The sequence below is a fragment of the Hippocampus guttulatus genome, chromosome 20 (genome assembly GCF_054856545.1).
Source record: "Hippocampus guttulatus isolate MCC_2025c chromosome 20, RoL_Hgut_1.0, whole genome shotgun sequence".
Classification (NCBI taxonomy): Eukaryota; Metazoa; Chordata; class Actinopteri; order Syngnathiformes; family Syngnathidae; genus Hippocampus; species Hippocampus guttulatus.
In genome coordinates, this window is record NC_141280.1 from 3591445 (window position 1) to 3613536 (window position 22092).

At 44.5% G+C, this 22092-nt stretch overlaps 1 protein-coding gene across 5 annotated transcripts in view; it reads right to left on the minus strand.

Annotated features, from left to right (window-relative positions):
- Positions 1-21760, minus strand: part of dlgap2b (discs, large (Drosophila) homolog-associated protein 2b) — a 41283-nt gene extending 19523 nt beyond the window's left edge. For 3 of the 5 annotated variants that reach the window (XM_086100224.1, XM_086100228.1, XM_086100226.1), the window contains exons 1-5: positions 21072-21760; positions 6539-7692; positions 4620-4834; positions 3603-3759; positions 2279-2498 (exon numbers count right to left, since the gene is read on the minus strand). In XM_086100224.1, coding sequence (XP_085956350.1) covers positions 2279-2498; positions 3603-3759; positions 4620-4834; positions 6539-7621 — 1675 coding nt within the window. In that variant the 5' untranslated portion in view covers positions 7622-7692; positions 21072-21760. Of the gene's footprint in view, positions 1-2278; positions 2499-3602; positions 3760-4619; positions 4835-6538; positions 7696-21071 lie in introns of those variants that run through there. The other 2 variants (XM_086100225.1, XM_086100227.1) reach the window with 2 other exon arrangements.
- Positions 21761-22092: the final 332 nt, after the last annotated feature.

Consider the following 22092-nt stretch of genomic DNA (forward strand, 5'->3'; position numbering starts at 1 on the left):
GTTTAGTGCCATTTAGTGCAAACAAAAAGATGTCTAGAGAGTGATAGATCCACAACCCACTGGACCAAAAAACAGTTATGAACCCTATTGAACATATTAGGTCCAAGGTGACTAATTTGACCCCCCCCCCCCCCCCCCCCACGCACACTACTCCCGACTTGATGGCTACACAAGGGAGAGCTGCAATCCCACAGTCAAAGACAGCTGACAGACTCAATGCCAACGGGTATACTTTGCCGCCCCCTGCTTTTAACAAGAAGCCACACTTTCATGGGAAGAAGAAGGAAAAAAAATGGACGTTCACATATGAGACATCTGAGACAGTGGCGAGTCTATGATTGCAAAATGAAAACATTTGGATTATTGGGAAGTAGACATCTCTCAAATATTTACTGTACATTTACAAATATCTCCGCACACTTCATACAAACGACTCACAAAAGTCAGCGTTGCGTTTGCCTGCGTCCTTGATCCAGCACAGAAATTGAGTTTTTGTGAGTTGTTTGCCCCTAGATGACAAGAGTCAGTCTACCAGTTCCCTTATAGAAGGTCTATAAGTTAAGAGCTATTTTATTCACTGAGAAGGCAGTGCAAACACATATGCATAGATATATGTATGCTTCAGTATCAATAGAATACCTGCAACAACCATCACTGATGCCTCCAGTTGTTCTTTCCCCCTGGTTATCCTTCGAGACGGTTGGTCAAATGGAGAGGGGTTTGCCGCTCATCTGCCCTACAGAGCACCACACGGGATCCCTTCCCCTCCCGCTATCCTCGGCGGACACGTTCATACGATTCGGACATAAACTAGGTCTGCTCGTATGCTACCGTGAAAAACGTTATTGGAGGGATCGATTTCTGTCCCAACCAATCAGGTAACGTTAATTTCTAGGCCACTCTTCCATCGGGACGTTGGTCGTATTGCACCGTAGGAGGGGGTAAAGCGTAAATGGGAGATCACTAATCGCCACCCTCGGAGCCCTTCCTCCACGTCGGCAAAACGTTAGCTGTACATTTGCCATTGAGTCCTCGAAAGTTGGATTGTTTGGCCTGTTTCAAGTTCAGCAAATAAGACGGTGGGATTGGAGAGCACTCAAATCTGTCCTCAGTGCTTTTATCACGGAGGGGAAATTGGAGATGGGAACCAAATTGAAGTTGATAGGTTGAAATAAATGACCAAAATCCTAATTGAAAAGGGAAACCAAAACCCCACATTCTTTTCCATTTGAAATGGTCAGAAAAGTCAAGTACAAAAAGCAGGGTATGGTGAGCATAAGTGCACATATTTCAAGGAAAAAAAAATGTTTCAATAGGGTTCATAGCTTTACTCTATACGGCAAACACCAAATGCAATTGGTGAGGGAACTGCTGCAAAAGCTCTGCTTGCACAAAGAAACCTAACTTTTGGAACAGTATTGCAAATATCGTGTCACATAAAGTTGTGTCCCGGAATTATGGAGTAAATTTTCAGTTTGGAGTTTGTGGAGTTGGATATTTCACTTGAATTGGATGAACCGGTGGTCGGTCTCGTGATAGACACGTGTACATCAGTGTGCCTGACGGTGCTCTGCAGACATTTCATGTCACACACGTACAGCAATACCTCAAATAGCCAAAGGCAAATCAGCGTTACCATGACCCAGGTCGGTTCATTTGTGCAACCAGCATATATGTGTATTTCCTGTAGCGTTTGTTGACTTACCTTAATGTTATCATATGGTTCTAGTTTTTAGATTGCCAATTACATGACCAGATCTTAATGTGCAGGTGCATCGGAGCAGGGGGAGGGGCTGGTAGTTTATTGTCTAAGGTTTTTAAAAAATCTACCAGTCCCCGACCCCTTACCCGTGCCCTTCTTTCAGCCCTCTGTGAGACTCACAACAAATAGCGTATACATAAGAACACCACAATTTCACATGCTCAGGGCCTTTTTCTCGTGGACATGCCATGTCATGTGGCTGTGCCGAGTTGTGCTATTGTGTGGTGGTGAGTGTATGCGACCCTCCCATCCCTTTTGCCGGTTTACAGCTTTGCAAATGGACAGGTAACCAATCGAGTGATGCATGGAGCGTGCAAAGTGACACGCAAGCACATCCATCTAAGGGCAATGCAAAAAAAAAAGAGAAAGGAAAAAAAAAGAAAAACAGCTTGGCATCTCACAAAATCAAGGGTTCCCCACTGTACATATGTAGGTATGTCAAGTTTGTGGTCATGTATAGGATGCATGAGGATATGTGGTTTAGGCCCTCTCTCATTTAGCGGGTTATTGTTTTACCTGTTGTGGATCTGAGAGTTGAAGTGACAGTGGAGGATGTCATTGAAGGCAAGCAGTCGTCATCTTGGGAATAACCAGCCTGTATTGCACGGAGGTAACTGTGGCTTCGAGTGCGGAACGAACCCGGCAGGTCCAAGGCCTCCATAGCCTGGGATTCTACTTCACTAAAAACGGACTCGCAAACTGACTCAAACTGGCCATTGATCTCAGTCTCACTCACCTGAGAGACAAAAACAGGAATAGCAGTCCTTAATTTTTCCTCTTCCTTTCTCTTTCTCACTTTGATTCTTCCCCTTTGCACAGCAAATATGAAGGAGTGTTAGCATAAGGACATGCCACTGACAATTCCCAACCAACTTCAAACTGCATGAAAGTCAAAATTAAATAAAAGAGAGGATAGAGCACAACAAAACACAGTCGGACATATGTTAGCTTTGGATTGCGCAGCAATTTTTCATATTCCCTAAACCCCTTCCCCCACAGTACTATTTCATACCCATTTCTACAAAAAACACATTATAATACTAAACCATCTTTCCAGTGGTCCATTAGCTCTTCCAATAGTGTCCTTTACTCTTCATAATAATAACTGCATTTAAACAGTTGACTGGTATTATCAGTCTGCACTAATCCCACTGCTATTCTCAGTAAATGTTTCACACCAATTCTTTAATAGAGTAAAGATTGTAGGCCGATGGTACGCTTATTTTCGATCTCGGACAAAAACACATTTTCCTCTCCTTACTTGTTCTCCATAAACGGACTTCACAAATCATTTTACTGTCGCAACCACCAGGGTCCAAAGCAGCTCCAGAACAGACTCGCACAACTGATAGCAGCGTATGAAAAGGGAAATACCTGGAAATGTTGATGTGTGGTTAATTATGATGCTTTGTCTCACAGCCCCTGTGCCTAGCCGCTAATCTTGTGACGTAAGTAGCAGTTAGCTCTTTCGCACGTTCGTCAGCTACGTTATTGCTTAGGCCTGCAGGATGACAAGTGACTTATATATCCGTGGCCTTTTCAACACATGCAGATTTGCTCTCTGATGAAAAAACCTTTTTGTTCCTCCTCACATTTGGCAATGGTTAACTGTCAAATGAACATGAAATGCTGTTGTGTGTCTGGATGTAAATCAGAGAGGAAATTAAATTGTGGATACGGGTCAACAACTTGATGCTTTTTGACCTCAGTCCATAAAACACAATTAGCTCTTGACCTCCAATAAAACTGTCTCAATATCTGTACCGTTCTAAAGATACATTCGGTAAAATGAAACAAATATCTCGGTTGCTTTTAGAGAAAATGCGCGTTTGCCACTCACCTGGCTGACGCAGCTAGCCTGACTGAGGGTGCTGACAGCGCGCATGTAACTCTGGTTGCGAGAGCGGAAGGGCGGCGGATGAAAGGTGGTGGCGGGGTCCAACGTAACACTCGGGTGGGCCCGCATGTCTCTCATGGTTTGCAAGCGGTAGCCCGGGCTGTATAAGAATGAGGGCAATTGACAAACAAGAAGTCAAACATGGACCATCGATTGACTTACACTATGCGACCTGCTGACTGGCACCTTTGCCTGTTCATTAAGCTGTTGCTGGTTCGCTGTATTCCTTCATTAATTAAAAAGGCTTTGGATTGATCTGATTACGATGCCCACGTGAAACCATTTTTAATGGGAGAAAAATATATTCCTCATTATTGATTGAGGTCAATGGGTGGTTCATGGGAAGTTTACTGTCATGCAACTAGCTTGAGATCAATTTCCATTCAGTCGGGTGTCCAACAATCCAGAAATTGCTCAAGTCAGCTGGCATCTATCGTGCCGATCTACTTATCTCCTGTTGTGGAGAACAAGAATAGAATATATATATATATATACTGGTTTCTCTTCAACCATATGGCACGACTAGATTGGCCTCCAATGCTACAAAAGAAGTCTGTTTGGACTAAAGTAGGAGTAATCAGAACCCTGCTGTGACAGCACCAATGAAAATAGAAGTGAGCGGGCTGAAGGATGGCAGATGCATGACGCCTCCCTGCATTCTCACATTTTTGGCTTTGTTTCGCACTGCCTGAAAAAAAAAGCCCTGGAGAGCAACATGCGCGATAAAAGCATACGTAGCGAGAAGGATGGGTGGGATGTTTCATCGTTTGTAGGGGAAATTTAAATGAATGAAATGTTTGTTCATTTTTTTTCTGACAGAATAAGAGAATCCGATTCAACAAAGCATGAATTTGTCACCATGCGCTTGCAGTTGATTTGTTTTTAAGAATTAGCTCAATAAAACAAACCAACGAAAAAAAAGGAAACAAATAGTCACGCGGTACATTGGACCAGACCTACCTATGGGTGTCGAAATGGGGTCTCTGCATGGCTGACTTGAGAACCAGAGCATCCGGCCGAACGCATTTCTGTGGGGAGGTCTTGGGGCTTTCAGAATCGCCGCTATCATCATCCACCTCTCCCATAGCTTTGACGTAGCTACTGCTCCTCATCCGCCGACATGGGATCTCATCATCCTTCTCCCCAGGGTATCCTCCCCACTCATCTTGAGGAACCTGGCGGTTTATTTGTGTGATGAACAAAAGGTGCAAGTCCCCTCGATGAGACCACGTGTAAGACTTGGCAAACAAGCGATATTTACAAGTACAATGCAGCCCAATTAGCCTAACAAGGGCAAAGACTGTTTCAGATATTGAGACATTGTATTCCAAGTTGCATAAGCTCTTGCCTCATTAGCTGTAAAGAGAGCATTTCACTAATATAAACTTGTTTCTCTCTGTGCACCCCATGGGTATTGGATCCAGTCTACTTCAGTTTCGATCTGCAAATGTAATAACGTACTCTGCAGTACATTAGGAGGCCCAAACCATGTCACTCGGTCTGGTGCGGCCCTGAGCATAGGTGTGCTACGATGAAGGTTGATATAATGAACATCCTGCTCTCCATATCTGCCCTTTTCTGATGATTGTGGGTCACGCATACTTGTCTATGCAGTAAATCCACTGCACAGCGAAACTAACTCGGGCTCATTGTCCCTATAACACTCTAAGAGTGACTCACTTTACTCAATAATACGGCTCGTTGGCTCTAGCACTGAGACGAGTGGCTGATTACTCCAATTTTCAGTCATGTGAGACTTCCTCACTTGACAAACGTGCCTCAGATGGGCAGAAAGGAAGGACGAGACGCAGCATGAACATATGCAGGGCTTTTGACACACAACCATGAACACAATTAAGAGTCTTGAGTTTTGAATATTTGTGTTTTTGGACCTGGGACAAAGCCAGACGAGACCGAGTACAAGCACAGAGAGAATGACACAATTGTGTAGGTAAAAGTGATCATCTAAAAATGTTCTGGTGTGTCAAAGTCTTGAATAGAGAAAACCAATGTTTACAAAGCACTTGAAAACGATATCTCTAGTAATGACTGTGCATTACTTTTTGTGCGACACCTTTCGAAATTCTCATGAGAGCATGCTGGATGTGATCAGGTGGCAGCTGGAGGGACTCCGCCGGCTGACTCATCAGCTTGTTAAACGCCAGTCAGAGAGCTGCTGTATTGACAGTCGCTCAACAGCTGCTACTTGGGAGTCTTCAGCGAGATGTGTGCGCAGATATTCAGACCACTTTCGCTTTCTAATTACAGACAGGAGTAATTGATTGCATTGTGCAGCTAATTTTGTCAATAGGTTTTCTCCTTCTTTTGGCAAATATTATACTTTGGAAGCAACACTATGGGCAGGCTAATACGGATGATCAACATTTACAGTGACCCGCCCACGAGGAAGTAAAGAATACTCAAAAGGCTACATTTGGCAAAATTGCAGTATTTACGTGGGTCTTTTGGTTACCTCTTTGTTCTCCGTCTCACTGTGACAATGATCGACTCAGTTGTGCTGTAAAAAACACAATCGTTCCCAGTGGTGTCCACACAAAAGGGAATCCTGGTTAAATATATCGTGATCTCAGTCTCAGGGACGCAGTCATTGACTCGTAGATAGCGTTGGGGAATCCAAAAAGCCTCTTTGCTTCATTGCTAATCAATAAATCTGTCACTATTTATTTTTTTTTGCCCTTGGGCGTTTGTGGATATTGATCTGAGTCCTAGTTAAATTGGAAATGCAGAGTTCACCAATATTACTCTGCTTTGCATTACATTCCGCATCTTCCTGTGGCTGCAGTCACCCCCCGCCCCCCTCGCCTCATTAATGAGACATTGCTTGTGATTCTGTAACTGTATCGCGCAGTCACACTAACCTGTAGATAGTGACAGGTCCGTGAAGGCTTCAGGTCTGTGTGCATCATGGTTTTCTCTAGGTTGAGCGATGACTTTCGATAAGCCTCCTTAGCCTGGCTAACTGTCAGCGTAGACCAGGAGCTCCTCTTCATGAATTTGCCTTCGGGCGCCATTGCCATACTGTCACAGGCTATGCACTTGACGTCGTTGTTACTCTTCGAGGCCTTGAGTGACAGGTCTCCAAAGTGGTGTCCGTGTATGGAATCTGGGTAACAATGGGTGATATGTTCCCCGTGTTGTCGTGACATAACACTGGGAGTGCGGTAGGTGCTATCGCTGTCCAGATTGTCGTCGGAGCTCCACCAGCCGCCAGATCGGTGCTTGCGTTCTTTGCTCTTGCTCCTCTTGCTCCCGTGTTTGTTTGTCTGATGGCCATGATGATGGTAACCCCCTGATCCTCCGCCTCCGACGACGTCGCCTTTTGTGCCGTTCATCTTTGACGATCCCTCCAGGGAGTGGGACTTTGTGAAGAGCTTCTGGACTGAATGAACAAGGTGTCTGATGCGGCCAGGACTCTCGCTGCGTTGCTCGGCGGTGGTGGATGTGCGCTGGTACTGTAACGTGTGGAAGCCATCCCGGTGGAGTGGCATTTGCTTCTCAAACTGATCCAGCAGATTGGCAGGGAGGCGATTGCTCTTGGTGCCGCCGTGATGCGAGGAGGCGGCGGCCGCGGCTACGGCCGCGGCAACCGCCGGCGAGGTACCAGAGGCGGTGATGGCGACGCAGTCGTCCCGTGTTGCTGAATCGTAATACTGGGAGCTGTAGTGCATTCGGGGGAAGGTGCTGCTGGAGATGTGGTCGGGCACGGCGACGGGAGGCATCACAGCCGGGGACATCATCATACAGTCGGAGTGGATGGAGCTCCGTGGTGAGTAGCGATGTTGGAAGTCCATAGGGCAGCTCTCTGTTGGGCTGAGCAAGTAGGAGGTGTGGCGGGAGTCCAAGCCATGGTGCGGGTGGACGTCATGCACGTAGGGATCATAGTCAAGGCCATGGGGTAAAGGGATCTGGTGTTGGGAGCGGCTTCCCGATAAGCCCTTCATGTTCCTGGCCGGAGGGAGGTGTCTGGCTTCATTGAACTTTCGAGACCGGGACCAAGGTGCAAACGTCTGGTCTGCTTCAAAGAGTAAGACAGAAAGAAAAAAAAAAACATGAGGAAGAATGTTTAAAAACAAAAAATTCTCCCAAGAATTCTACTTGTATTCACTTCATAAATCAATTCTAAAATCATTCGATTGTGACAGCGCTACACTCTATTCACTCCTTTGATCCCATAATCTCCGTGAAAGAGGCCGTAGGCATGCATTGCATAATCAGGTGTGATATTTCTCTGGGTGAAATTGAATTTGAAATGAAATTGTCAGCCATTTAATTGCATAATCGTGCAGGAAGCGACACCACTAATCGGGAGGAGGAAATTCAGATAAAAACATTGTAGAGCGGTTACAATGTGGGTTGGAACAGCAAATGAGCTATTTTCAACTTCCCACCGTTGTACCTGCACCCTGAGCTCATTAATTACTCCTCTCCCCTGCAGCAGGAAACCCCAGCGTAGAGCAGTGTACTCAGTCTTACATAATGCTTGGGATCTCTGATCTCGCGCACCATTTGAAAGGAGCCAGAAATAAATTGCGCCGTTGTCATGGTAACCGCTGCTGAAAACCCAAGGTTCTCTAACAGGATTTTCAAGGTTGTTTCGGGTGGATCCGAGCCACCGAGAAGAGGCTAAGGGCACATTCTGTGCATAATGTCACAAAGCTATTTGAGCTTCGCATGGTACATTGGTGCGTATTTTTGAACAATTCAAATGTGGAGACCAGCACTTAAGTCAAATGAATCGCATTCTATGTGTCCATGAAAGTATCCACAAAGCGATGTTCCAGTAAGACTCCTGTGACTTTGAAACACAGCTGACTTGACACTGCTTCCCGTCCGCAATATTCTGTTTCCGTATTGATCTTTATGTATAATGCATTAAATTTCTTTCTGACGTGATTCAGTGGCTTCATCTTTAGACTACCTTAAATTTTTGCGTTAATCTCTTGCATTTCGTTGTCCAGTAAAACTCTCAATCGCCATCTGTCTGCAAACCAGCAACACATTTTAAAATGTCTCGTGCCGCTCCCACCTAACCCATAGGACTCAACCGCCGCATTCTTTAGAGAGCGGAAGAAGCCCAAAGTGGGTTTCGTAGCAGAGCAAGAGGCTGATGACCAAAAGATTGTCGATTTCTGGGGAACTTGTCTTAAATAGAAAAGAAAAAAAAATCTCAAATAACAGCACAAACCAGCCCGAGGTGGCCCAGGTCATCCAGTATTTGCAGCAGTCTGCTTTGCAGTATTTGCCAATGCATAGTGGCCAGTGTACCATTTTGTGCATGCGTGGGAGGTGACATCAAGGCAGAGGATGCTGGCAGGCTCAACAAACTGATAGAAAACAAACTTATTGTGTCATAGGGCTGAATTCTCTCCAGGCAGTAGTAGAGGGGAGGATGAGTTTCTGAACTCTGTCTCGGACAATACTGCCCACTCCCTTTGCGATATTTCATGCATGGAGGATCTTTCACCTCTATAATCCCCCTGGATTGACCTTTGGAAGTTTGGTCAAGTGTCTGACCAAACTTATATCTGGCTGCTCAATATAAGATTCCAAAGAGTTTTGTTAAAGCACTTAAGCAAGGGCACCTACTGCACTTTGACTTAATTATGGTATGAGAAGAGATTTAAAACATTCCAAGGATGAGCTCGGGTGGAAGTGGGTGCATAAAGCAAATGGAGAAAAAAAACATGATACATTCGTTGAACTTCACCAGGTAAAATGCCTCCCTCCCGATCCGTTTGACCTCACACGTTCTTGTGGATGAATACTCCCAATGACTTTCCATTTCGTAAACCTTTTCCACTATACTGGCAGGCGCAGCAATACCCTATTTTGTTCAATTTTCTGTTTCTGCGGCTGTCCCGATGCTTTGACATTTCCACTTACATTGTCATTTCCAGAACACACATTGAATGCTGCAGACGTGAGCTTTCTTGCCTAGCATCTTACGCAACCGTTATTGTGGTGTAAGCGCCGCAGGCTATTTCCTCACGACCTTAAATCTGCTTTTGTCAGCACCTGATGCAGCTTGTAACCCACTTTCATCCTGAGAAAGATGTCACACATTAGGGGGGGGTATGAGGGCCAGCGTAGCAGAGAAAAAAAAGACAGGGGAAAGCCTCACTGCGTGCTCTACTCTTAGACTGCGGGGAGACTAGTGTGCTGCTGGCTGCTAAGGTATAGCTAAATCTGTGCGGCGTTGCTCCAGTCATCTCCTGGCCATGCATTTCCCAAGATGGTTGCATAACTTGGCATAAATGAAGCCTTCCTCCTCCACACCAGTACGCAGCTAGCTAAATGCCACAGGGAGGCACGGAGCAACAGGCAGCCAAACTGTAGCGCATGAATCACTGCGGTGAAAAATATTTTCCATGTGCTGATTTTTTTTTTTTTTTTTTGATCGCTGGTGACCAAGCATAAGCTCCCGATTGATCTTACACTTAAAAAGCATTTACTAACACAGATACTCCCCCTGACCAATGAATATCACCCAAGGACTGCAAGTTAGTGACGACTCGCTCTTGCCATCAAGGATCTAGTCCATGACTGTGAAACTGGGATTGCAATCTCCCCTTGGAACTGAATCGTTATATGCTTGCCTGGCCTATATGTGACACTTACAACATTACAACACAATTGAATCAGCCACTATAATCATAAACCGAAACACAATCTGAGCAGGTGGGAAGAGTCTGTTACGACAATGCTGACGGGATAAACATTATCTCAATTAGATTTCATAGAAGCCAATTGAAGACTTTAATTTACTCTGTCGGCGAGATGTATTTTGTGACCGGTTTGCTTTCCACTTTAGCTGTTCTTGTAGGAGACAGACACTGACTGATGCTACTGTGACGCCTCACACTATGGACCACAGCCTCTGTCCCTTCTCTGCACACTTACACAGAAGAAACGGCCAAATAAGGATCTCATAATTCCTCACTACTCACTGCGCAGTAGCCCGTAGAGCCTCCTACGCTAACACCACTACACACACAAACCCTTCAAAGGAAGCTTGGCCTGAAACAATCCCTTCCAAAATGACTAGAAATGGTCATAACACATTATCGTAATCCAGTACATGATACTAAAGTCGACTTTTGCTTCTTTTACTTTCATTTCACAGCCGTGGCGGAAAATGACTGACATGCATAAATTTGCTTTCGCTCGCATTATTTCATTGAGAGTAAAAGTAAATGTGTAAAGGGCATGTTTGCTTCGTTCAGATAAAGTAGGAAAAGCTGACACATGAAAGCCACTAATACAAAATGTTGCCATTCGTTACACAATCTGTGTAATGAGTCATCGGGTGCACTTAACCTGCTTTTGTGCTCGTTGCTTGCCTCTGCCTTTAACATACCATTTATTTTTTATTTTTTTAATGAGAAAATAAATGTTATCGGCATGCCGTACGCTACTCACAAAAGGTTAGGGATTTTGGCTTTCTGGTGAAATTTACGGGCGAACCTAAAATGCACCATAACCTTTAATTTGCCGTTCTCTAAAGGCACGGAGACACCAAGCCAACGTCGGCCATCAATGACAACTGACAAGGGACACTCCACAATGACGGCCGCTCGCACATCCTGTGAGAGGTAACATTCTATACCATCATGCGGCGGTAGCCAGTGCTCCTCGTTCAAAAAAAAAAAAACTAAACAAACGAAACGATGCAGTGCGCGCGTACACACACACACACACACAAAACCCCACTTCAGCCTGTCACTCTGATAGCATTACTCATATTGACATCAATCACAGCCAGTGGGTAATAATATTTGAATCAGAGGGCTGATTTGAAATTCAAACGTTTTCTAATCATCATTAGCGAAGTTGAACTTATTATGAGCCGCTCGCGCTGATCATATTTTTAAGTAGGTAACCTAAACGTTTCAGATATATTTTAATTTGACAAAGCTTTATTCATCGCGATTGATTGTTTACTACAGCCAGTAGTTGTTCCCACCAGCATCAAATGGATTACTTCCCATCAATCAATGCTCATAATAAGAAAGTCCAAGAAACTTGGTGAGGACCTCTAAAGGGCGTTTTATCGATCCACCCAAGTTGGAAAAAGCGTTGTGTAACCATTTCTAGAGTTCTGCATATTCCAAGGTCATCAGTTAAGACCCTTGTGCTGAAGTGCAGGGTACAGTAAACCCAAAACAAATGTTTTTAAAAATGTCATACATTCATCACACATAGTTCAAATAAATCACTAAACGTTATCTCGTATTTGCCATTATTTTATATTTTACATTCAGCCTGTGATGGTTGTTTGCTAACTGTTGATCACAGCTCTTTATGTTAACTTGACACTACTCGAGTATCCTTTGCCAACCCTTACATCAGTTCCATTTAGAGAAAATAAATTACAGAAGTAAACAAGACTGCGCCCTAATGCATCATTCATAAAGTTCATAAACACATTACGCTTTAAGTGGGGAAAACCTCGTTTTCACAGATAGGGCAAGAGCTGCGTTTGCTTTATGCCTGAGTGTGCCACTCATTGATTTTACCGCAGGGAAAGTGATTTATCTGAATAATTTGAGGGAGCTGGGCAACTATGTGCATAAATTATTAGGCAACGCTGCTTTGATTTATTTAGGTACCTCAACCAATACACACTGACTTGAATGTGCATGTGCAGAGTACCTAGCCATTGGGTGTTTGGGAACCAGATGGCTGATCGGCGATGTATAATATTCTCTCACAGACTCGACTCGAGGGATGGCAATTCGTTGAGTTCTGTTTTTATTTGCTGCATATAAAAAAAAAAGCTTCCTTACCCCATGAAGAAAAATGAGTTCTCCAAATCTCAGCCTTTCATTCCAGGTCGACCACTGCTCCTTAATTACAGCATTACATAAGTAATATTTGTGCAACAAGTCATTAGTTGTTTATGCCGTATTAACCACGGGTGGGATGTTGCGCACGTCTTGGTGTCATTCCTTTTGTTTATGAGCAAAGCTACATGTACGGGTACTTATCTCCCTTTTTCCCACCGTGTGAAAGGACATTTGCAGAACCTCCTCGAGGTCTCTGTTAGCACAGGGCAGAGACAGGCTGCTAATGAAAGCAAAAACAGGATGCTGTGATAATTACACTTACAGCAAGATCAGCTGCTCTTCGGAATAATTAGACGGGGTCGGTGACGACTTGCACGTTTTCCTCATGACAAGTAATGAAACGATCAATATGGTGGCCATATGTTACTCGAGGAGAAGCAGGCGTGATCCCGCTTTGATTAATAGGCCCAAGGCTGATTAGGAGAATAAAACCAGGACACAAACGAGCAGAGTTAGATCAGACGTCAATCTTCTGGAGATATCGGTACAATATTATATATTGATTCAAATCTGCCTCTGAACAACCGTGCTCTCTAGTATCTGCTGTGTGGTCATTCAGCTAAGAGTGCACTCAACAGCACATTTTTCTATGGCTATACACACACACACACACACACGCAACTTACAACGTTGTGCAAGATGGTAATGATGGCTAATGATTGGCTAATTAGATAGCTCCCTACTCCATGGTTGCTAGTTTTATTGTTATATTAAGGGACTTCTGATTGCAGCAATTACATCCCCCACTGTGTGTTCAACTGTCAGACAATAGATTTTGCAACAAAGTCAAAAACTGTGATGGTAGTTTATTTTATTGACTCAAAAAAAAACCCCTCATTGCTTCGAGGACAACAAAGTACAGTCACAAGCCACAGAATCACACAAGTCTCTTAAAAGTTCAACTACAGTATTAGTTTGAATTATTTCTCTCCAAATGTTACAATTTTTCTTTTTAACTTAACCAGATGAGCATGAAGTGAAAAAGCTGGAAAGCTGTTCCTGGAGTTTGCTGAAGAACACCATTGCGCATTTAAATGTTTTAACACCCACAGTCAGCGCTCAAAGAACTTAGCCTTGACTGTGCCTTTTCTAAAAGATATGAGTGTAAGGGTACACACACACAGACACGCACACACACACAAAATATCGGTTGCCAAGCAACACCAGATATGTCAGCGGGAGATGGAAAGCTGCATCATTGTATTTATTTTTTTTTTTCAAGAGGGGAATGAAACTGAGAAGACAGAAACTTTTAAGTCCGGGCAGTTTTGCCGCTCCGCTCCCACGCCATGCCTGGCACGAGTACGCTTCCACCTGTAAATGTCATGTGCAATCGTGTATTTATTTATTAGCCATCACCGCATTGAGAAAATATGATACAACTGTTGACGTTGGCTTCGCGTATCGCTAGTAGCAATTTGTGTGACTCTGCTAAGAACTGTGCCAAAATACATCTGGAGTGTCCCTGCTTCTGCGGCGTCAAATTTCCCTTTCAGGCGTGCGCGTCGTGAGCTTGAAATACATCAAAACACGCGCAGACGACAAACACGCCTCGGCTGTTCCCTCATGTCTGCGCGCACGCAGACCTTGCCAATAAGTCAGTCATCTTTTGAGGTGACATTCAGCTCTCCCATGACACCATTTGCATATTTTGTCAGGCGAGCTGAAACAATCCGTGCCCTTCTGTCATTGCTAATTCCCCCCGTCTTTGTCGGCTTTTAAACAGATCGAGCGTGACTAACTGGCCACCACTGCAGCACAACTACGAGCCAGGGAAACTGACAAAGCACTTTTATTATTTCTTATATTAAGCGCTGTGATTTATTACCCGTTCAGTTGAGCATTTATGTAGAATTTTATCTGAAATTTCTCGATTAACCTCCGGTGGTATTTTGTCGTGTTATTGTCGTTGGCTGTCGGGCGTCATTTCTTCAATTCCAATTTCCCTTTCCAACATCAATGACAAAGTAGCACAAACGATTCCTGATTTGTTGCAAAACCAAATAACATTTTGAACGTCTCGGGGAGGCAGCAATTGAAATCAACAGAATTGCTTTGACTCTTTTTCCGGGTCAAGTGACACATCTCGGCATTGCAGTATCATGTCCAATTTAGAAGGAGACACTGCTGTGCTGGCACTCTTCTTGATGGTGTAACAAAAGGCTGTAATGTTCTGTGTGGTGTGGGGAAAAAAAACAGCGCAGTTTCTCCTGACATGACGGTGTCAAGGAACATCTCAAGTGCATTCAGATGGTGGTCTGACTGGCGACTTAAAGTGGAATTAAGCCTTCAACTGTGCCTTGTCAAAAAGCTAAGATCCCACTCCAAGAGGAAACTACTTGAATTGCCCTTTTCTTGCCACAGAAAAAGGACCAGAACTTGATCTGGGCACTCGATCTAAAGCACCATCACGGACTCATTAGCGGGTGTAGCTCCCAAACTAAGAGACAGCTGGCTGCAAGTGTCCGTATCATCCAGACAGGCCCTGTCAGCTTGGCCTCCTCCCAAGGTCACAGCAAGTCTCTCAAAGAGAACAGGCATCACAGCAGCACATGGCAATAAAAAGAGAGACTCTCGCGACATACGCGTCACAGTACGTGACTGTTTTGGGAAAATGGACATGGAGCAAAGGTTATTGTCATTGGGCAGCATTGGTTTCTTCAAACATTCTTTGTCATCATGCCGAACGAGACAATACGACCTGGCTGGCGTGTTTTCTCTGCTGTCTGACAGTATCCAGGCAACAGCCAATCACTGTGGTTATTACATCATCTGCCAGACCGGGCCCGCCTCCCTGTTTTTTTTTTTGTTTTGTTTTGTTTTAATTCATCTCCAAACAACCTTTAGATAGTCGATCCTGATGACTGATTAGCAGAAGTGGAAAATGATAATTCACACTGACGAGTGGCATGTTGTAGGTTCGAGTGTCGAAAATTGGATTTACGCTGCATGTGCCCACTTTACATGTCATGACTATGATCTGATTGTTTTGACTTGTATGTCAGCATCATTATTTCAAGCATGTTGGGAGGACACCCTCCTCGCCATGCTTCATCTTACGCTTCACGACTTTATAAATAGCAGTGATCAGGGATATCACCGAAAGTTTCACTAATTGCATGCCTGGACTATTTGACTGTGTTCATTATGAATTAATTGGCAGCTTGAGAACAACATTGTCAAATTAGCACATTATTTAGTTTTTTTATGGTAGACATGTTGTCAAAGTGCTGCTCACACATTCAGCACACATTAGCATTCATTTGGAGTCATTTGAGACCACCTAATGAATGTAAGTGTAACACTAATCGGACTGCACTTTGATTTGGTGTGGTGGGGGAGGGGGGATTGTCAGGTATTGTGCTCATTTCAACAACTGAGATGATGTTTTACTAACATTGGCTTACCCCTTTGCTGTGTCTTTGCTCTGGGCCGTGCAGTGGTCTACTGCACACCATAATCTCAAATTTGCTGCCGTGGCCTGTTTTCTTGTTGCCCCAGTCTCCACTCAAATAATGTTTGTTTCCTTACCGTGACCAAACGCCCCATTCCTCCTTTGTTGTTGTTGTTGTTGTGCTTGTCTTGTTCCAAAGGATGCAGTTTGGTTCCTCATTGGTTTTCTCTGGCATCTTATGGCCAAGAAATCACAAAGAAAACTTGGTGGTGGTAGCATTACTGCTGTGAAGGATTTTGTAGAGGGGAACATCGGCTGAACGGGTTAAATTTGACATCAGGATTTCTTAGGAGATTTGCGACCTTATCATAGGCATAAACTCCTCGATCACATATTGCATTTTATCGTGCTGTCCTATTCTCATTGCACCGGTTTGGATTAAAAAATAAATAAATAATAATAATAATCATGAATTAATGAAAAAGAACTTGCCGGACCAAACCGTGATTTGGCGCATTAGCATTAGCGCTCCGAATTCCCCATGTGGACACATACCACCTGGCAGGGGCTTCTGCCCAGTGTGAGTCAGAGCACTTTGACTATTAACACACAGCGAGTAGCATGGCACCAAAGAGGAGCCAAAGCCATCTGGTCATGTCAACCTGTGTAACCACACGCACATTGTTTCTTTGCAGAAAAAAATAAAATAAAATAAAAGAGTACCTCATGCCTGGCCTGTGAGGCAACACACTCATTCCATGTGTGATGGGTTAACAGATCGAGAAACCACAAACTATCAATATGTTTATATGCCATAATACTTCCTTGTGTAAGATATTATTAGTTGATACGTTGGTCTCAAATATACATTTCGCACCCTGCGTCTATTGGGGAGACAGATGCAGGTGAGTTGTACGTTGTCTAATTTTACAAACCAAAAATAACCCCAGAGTGCAAACTCTCTACTTTGTCTGGCTCTGTAATGAGAGACAAACCTCTGCCAAAGTATAAACATTTGCGAGCTGAATACTCAAACTGCCGCATGGCATTAGTTAAAAAATATATAATTAAAAAAAAAAAGTGCTATTTGCAGTGGATCTGATGTGAATGCATTGTAACGCTCTCGCAAAACATGGAGGAAGGCAGCCCAAATGACTGCCATCATTTTTCATCTGCAAAAGGGCACTAGAGCAGAAGAGTGGGTGGATTTAATTTTATTTTTTTCGACAATTTGGAAATTAATCCACAGTAATTGCCCCATCTGCACAGAATGCAGAAACAAAATTCAAGTGTTGCAAAGCCAGGTCCAACGCATAAAATCTTTTGAATCCTCCCATCCATGCTCAAAACCCCAAATTGTATCGCCACGGCAAGTTTGCTCTTTGCTAAAGACATTGCCCTCATCTTAGTTGAAGTCAATTTCCTGGGGTCTTGCCTTTCAGCTGTTTCTCATTTCTAAAGCACAAAAAGTACACCAGGTTGCTGATAAATTGTTTATTCAAGATAAAACTGCCTTTGTTGCAAGTATAGCACCTGCGAAGTACTTATTGTCACAATATTGTGATGATTCTGATTATTTTGGTCACTGGAAGAAAAGGAGCGGTTTCATCTTTTAAAAGGTTGCTATTGAGCAGAAGAGGGGGGTAATTGGGTCTTCTTGGATGCTGCCATTAATGCGACAATGACTCAAACAGTGCAGCTGGTGGCAATAGGTTGTGTATCCCTCTCTCACTTGTGCTGTGTATGCTACTCTTTAAATCTGTCCAAATTACTGCCACCGAAGTGAATGGTGGAGATGGGATCGTGAGATCTTGACGACCTCAAGAGACACGCATGTACAGGATCTATAAATCTGAAAATGTCTTTCTGGCCCTTTCAACTGTCCACATTTGAAAGTTTTAGCAACCGTTTCCGGCATCCATTTTATCAGGGGTCTTTTCGTTATTCTTTGTCTCCACTCCTGACCTTCTTCACCCTCTCACTCTCCTGATGGCACTCTACGCCCTCGCCTCTCTCCATTCCTCTGACTCACAAGGTCTCTCGCTCACACAGTACAGTACACGCGGTACATTAACTTTTACGCTTTGTCAATAGTGCCGATTCGCTGGTAATTCGGCCTTCATAACACGCACCTAACCCGCGCGCACATTGAAAGGTTATGACTGAGACACGAGAGGCGACACACACTCACGTGGCAAACAACGAAACGCATGCATGTGAAAATATGCAAAGCCCGAATGCACAGTTTTCATCTCCCACACAAACACACACACTGGCCCAGATCCCTCTTATGAAGCAGCACTGTTTGGTGGAATGTACAGCAGAAGCTGGGTGGTGGTGGTGGTGGTGGGAGGACGGGGGGGGGGGGGGGGGGGGGGGTGCTACAGCTCTCTGAGCATCTCCATGGAAACAGGATGGAGAGCAACATTTCCTGCTCAGCATACTGTCAGAGACTCAAGATGAATCCAGTCCTCATTAGGGAAGTCAAAGCATAGCACCACACACCAGGAGGGTGATTGTATTCTTAATCGCAACAGCTTTTTGATTTTTTTTATTTATTTATTTATTTTTAGCCTACAACATGCATGGACACACACAAACACTTGGGTGAAGGGGTTTCCTCCCGCTCCCTAAAAATAGAATGGAAGCTCCGAAATTGTGTGGTGATGGTGATATTGATATTTCACAACTTCTTGCAAACCGCTTTTAATTAACATGTTCGGTGACTGCGGTCAAACATTTGACTTTGTCTACGTGCGCTGCTTGAGAAGGAGCACAAAGTGAAAATCCGGACTGCTAAGTTTTCTTTCCTGTGCTGGTTAGCAACTCGTTAGCCGCCATATGCTTCCTATGCAACATGCGTTTGCCTTAAGTCAGTGGTTGGTTTCATTTTGTGTGTGTGTAAAAGTTGATCAATGTGAGCAGCCTCTGTGACGGATATTTATATCTGTCATGAAATTAAAGTGGGTATTTTATATTGTGTGCAACAGATCCGGACGCTCCAAGTTGCCGAGTGAGTCGGTGCCTGTTTGTGTTGGTCGTGCGCTGCAACCAGAGGTGTCATGCAGGAAAATCCCTTTATTGGCAGATGTTTTAGTGGCAATGACAGAGCTGGCTTGTGCCAACAAATAAATGCTGCAGTGAGAAATTCAAGCTTGGGCCACCGAGCTGCAGGTGACGCTCAGCAGTAGCTGATACTTCCGAGTCGTGTTTTCGCTTTCCTGTTATTTTATTATTTCGAGTATGTACTCGGGCAAAGAAGCCATAGAGGGTGTTCATTTCGTGCATGTTCTCAGCACACAGCCAATCATATCGATCATGAGCTGTGCTTCAAATGTGAAGCGGACTTCTCTGAACACTCTCAAACTCGCCCTTCCACTCACTCGTACGCCCCCACACAGCCTTGCTCACTACCTAACATGGTAATGTTCCGAAGAGGACTAGCGAGGATCAAAATGGAAAAGTAGGATTCGGGTTATTTTCACACAGTTTTTGTCACTTCTAACACACATTCGAAGACCAACTGGTCAGAAAACATTTGGACGGATGGATAATGTGCGTGGGAAATGGTAGATTGTGGTGAACTGTGATCAACCACAATCGGTGGTTAGTCATTTTAATTGCCTCTAAAACTCACACTGCAAAACAAATATTGATTACCATAGAACTCAGAAGAGCCAAGACACGGCGATTCTATTTATGATCCCAAAATTGTAAACAATCAAATATATTGACGTCTTTCAACTTTAAAAGCTTCATGACGTCTACCGAGCGAAAGTAAATAAATATCACGAAATATTTACAGAAGTGTTCAGCTGTCAAACTCCTGAAATTTACAGACAACCCCCCCCCCCCCCCCCCCCCCCACCTCCCCAGTCATCAACCTCATCGTCGACAGCAAAGAGTCTGCCTATCGACGGGAAGTAGAGTGGCTGGTGTCACAACCTCGAGCTGATAGAGATGATTGAGGGCTTCAGAAAATGAAGTTGCCCGGCTTTTATTGAGCCAAAGCTCGTACTGTTCTGTATTTTAACCCCGCAAACGAAAATGTCACAAGTTTCCCACGCCCGCACCAGATGGTCTCTCAGGGCACACAAATGTGGTTAGGAATCACTTCCCTGGTGAAAGCCTTTTCCACGTACTTGCTAGACATCGTCCTGAGATTGTCACAATCTGGTGGCTGTGGGACCACCAAGTTGATGCTTATGTAAGAAGAAAAGAAAGTATTACGTTACATCTATTGCAACCTACATGCATTTCTAGCCAAGTGTATGATGGCTTCAGCTCATGAGTAGTTCAGCTTCACTTTTTTTATTATTTTTTGCGGGCAGTTTATGCATAATTATAGCAAAAGTGTTTTCGCTAAGACGCCCACTCACAGGAATCCGAAACGCCTGAAGCCCTCTCAAACAGCAGGAGGCCTGATTTTGATATCACTGCAGCATCCCAGTTTATCGGCCGTTACTAATTCAAATACAACGATACGGGGGTGAACCTTCATGAGGTCACGTCAGGCTTTGATCTGCGACACTCAACACGAGCTAACCGGCAGCTTAACCAAAATCGGACAGATGAATCGGTGTATTTTCCTGAAGTGGACATCTGCATCGCCTCCTGACCGTAAAGTCCTCTCGTCAATGAAAATCAAGTCACAATTAATTGAGATTGTGGGTTATTTGCCTCCCTTCTGGGCCAAACCAAATCGATAAGAAATTATTACATAATCATTGAATACCATTAAATGAGACAATGCTCTTTTGGAGCAAATCATGTTGGCATCATGCGTGGCAGTGAGAATGATGATCAGCTGTTTGGCCAGACAGTCCAGCTAAAAACCCCCCTTGTTGCCCATGGAGAAGCCTGGGCGAGGGGCAATCCCTCCCACCCTGTTGGATTCTGTCACACGCAGACACTGCTTATGGACACACACTTGTCAATGAATAGCGGAGCCTCTTCGCCCGAACCAAAGGCTACAGATTGCCACACGGTGTGGACATACATCAAGATACACACACACACACACACACACACACACACACAAGCCTCTGTGCAACTTCTCATCTACCTGTTCAATTCACACACTTGAGGCTGCAACAGTTTCACGGAAGAGAAAAAAACTGAAGAGCTGGAAATGAGGAGCCGTGGTCTTACCGTGCAGCGAGCCTCTGTTGCGGAAGCATTGGAGCACATATGCTGTGTGTCATCACACGATGACTGGGAAGCTGCGGCCAGCCGAGAAGGTGTTTCACATCAGAGAACAGAGATTTCTCCTCTGCTTTTCTGCTCCGTTTTTGCAAAGCCCTCGGAGGAATGGAGCATAGACAGAGGAGGAAGAAGAGGGGAAAAAGAGGAGGAGGAGGAGGAGGCGGAGAGGAAAGGCAAGAGGAGAAAGCAGCGTGCCCGGCTGGGCTGTTGTGGATCACCTGGAGCAATGTTGGGCTCCGCATTTACTCCTCCACTGCAGCAGTGCGAGCTGCTTGTTTCACAGGCTCCCACACATCACCGCAAAACAAGGATGCGGATTCTGCATCGTGCTGGATTCGGGATTCTGCAGCTCTGTTGCGCCATGCGCTTCAAGTCCCATCAGCATGCATGCTGACGTCCCTCCTCGCAGTGCCCCCTCAAGTCTGCGCTTACACCTTTCCCTCGCTTGTGTGCCATCTCGGTGTTGAGGCGGTGGTGGTTTGTTAGCACTTGTGATGAGTCACAGGTGATGTTCTCGCTTGTGTGTCCCTGTAATGATTTGTGCGTGTCATAAAACGTCAGGCTCCATAAAGCCTCCGCCAACATCACGTAGCATCACTGAGATGACGTATTGGCAAACAAAAAGAAATGGAAGTTGTTTCTTGGCCTACGGGGGGGCCGCTGTTGAGATTTTATTTATTTTTTAATCGCAAAGGAAACCATACAGGAATCCATCCATTCACTTTCTATACCACATATCTTGTTCAAGGTCTCGATGAGCTGGAGCCTATCGATGCTTCCTTTGAGCGAAAGACAAACTACACCCTAGAATGGTAGCCAGTATCGATAGGGCACACGTATCGAGAGAGCGAGAACATCTCACATTCGCATTCACACCGGCACTGAGTGGGAACGGAAACCCAATGCGCCTGCACGGAAGTCAGGCGAGTAAACCACTGCACCATCGGTTACTCCATGCAGAAAACGT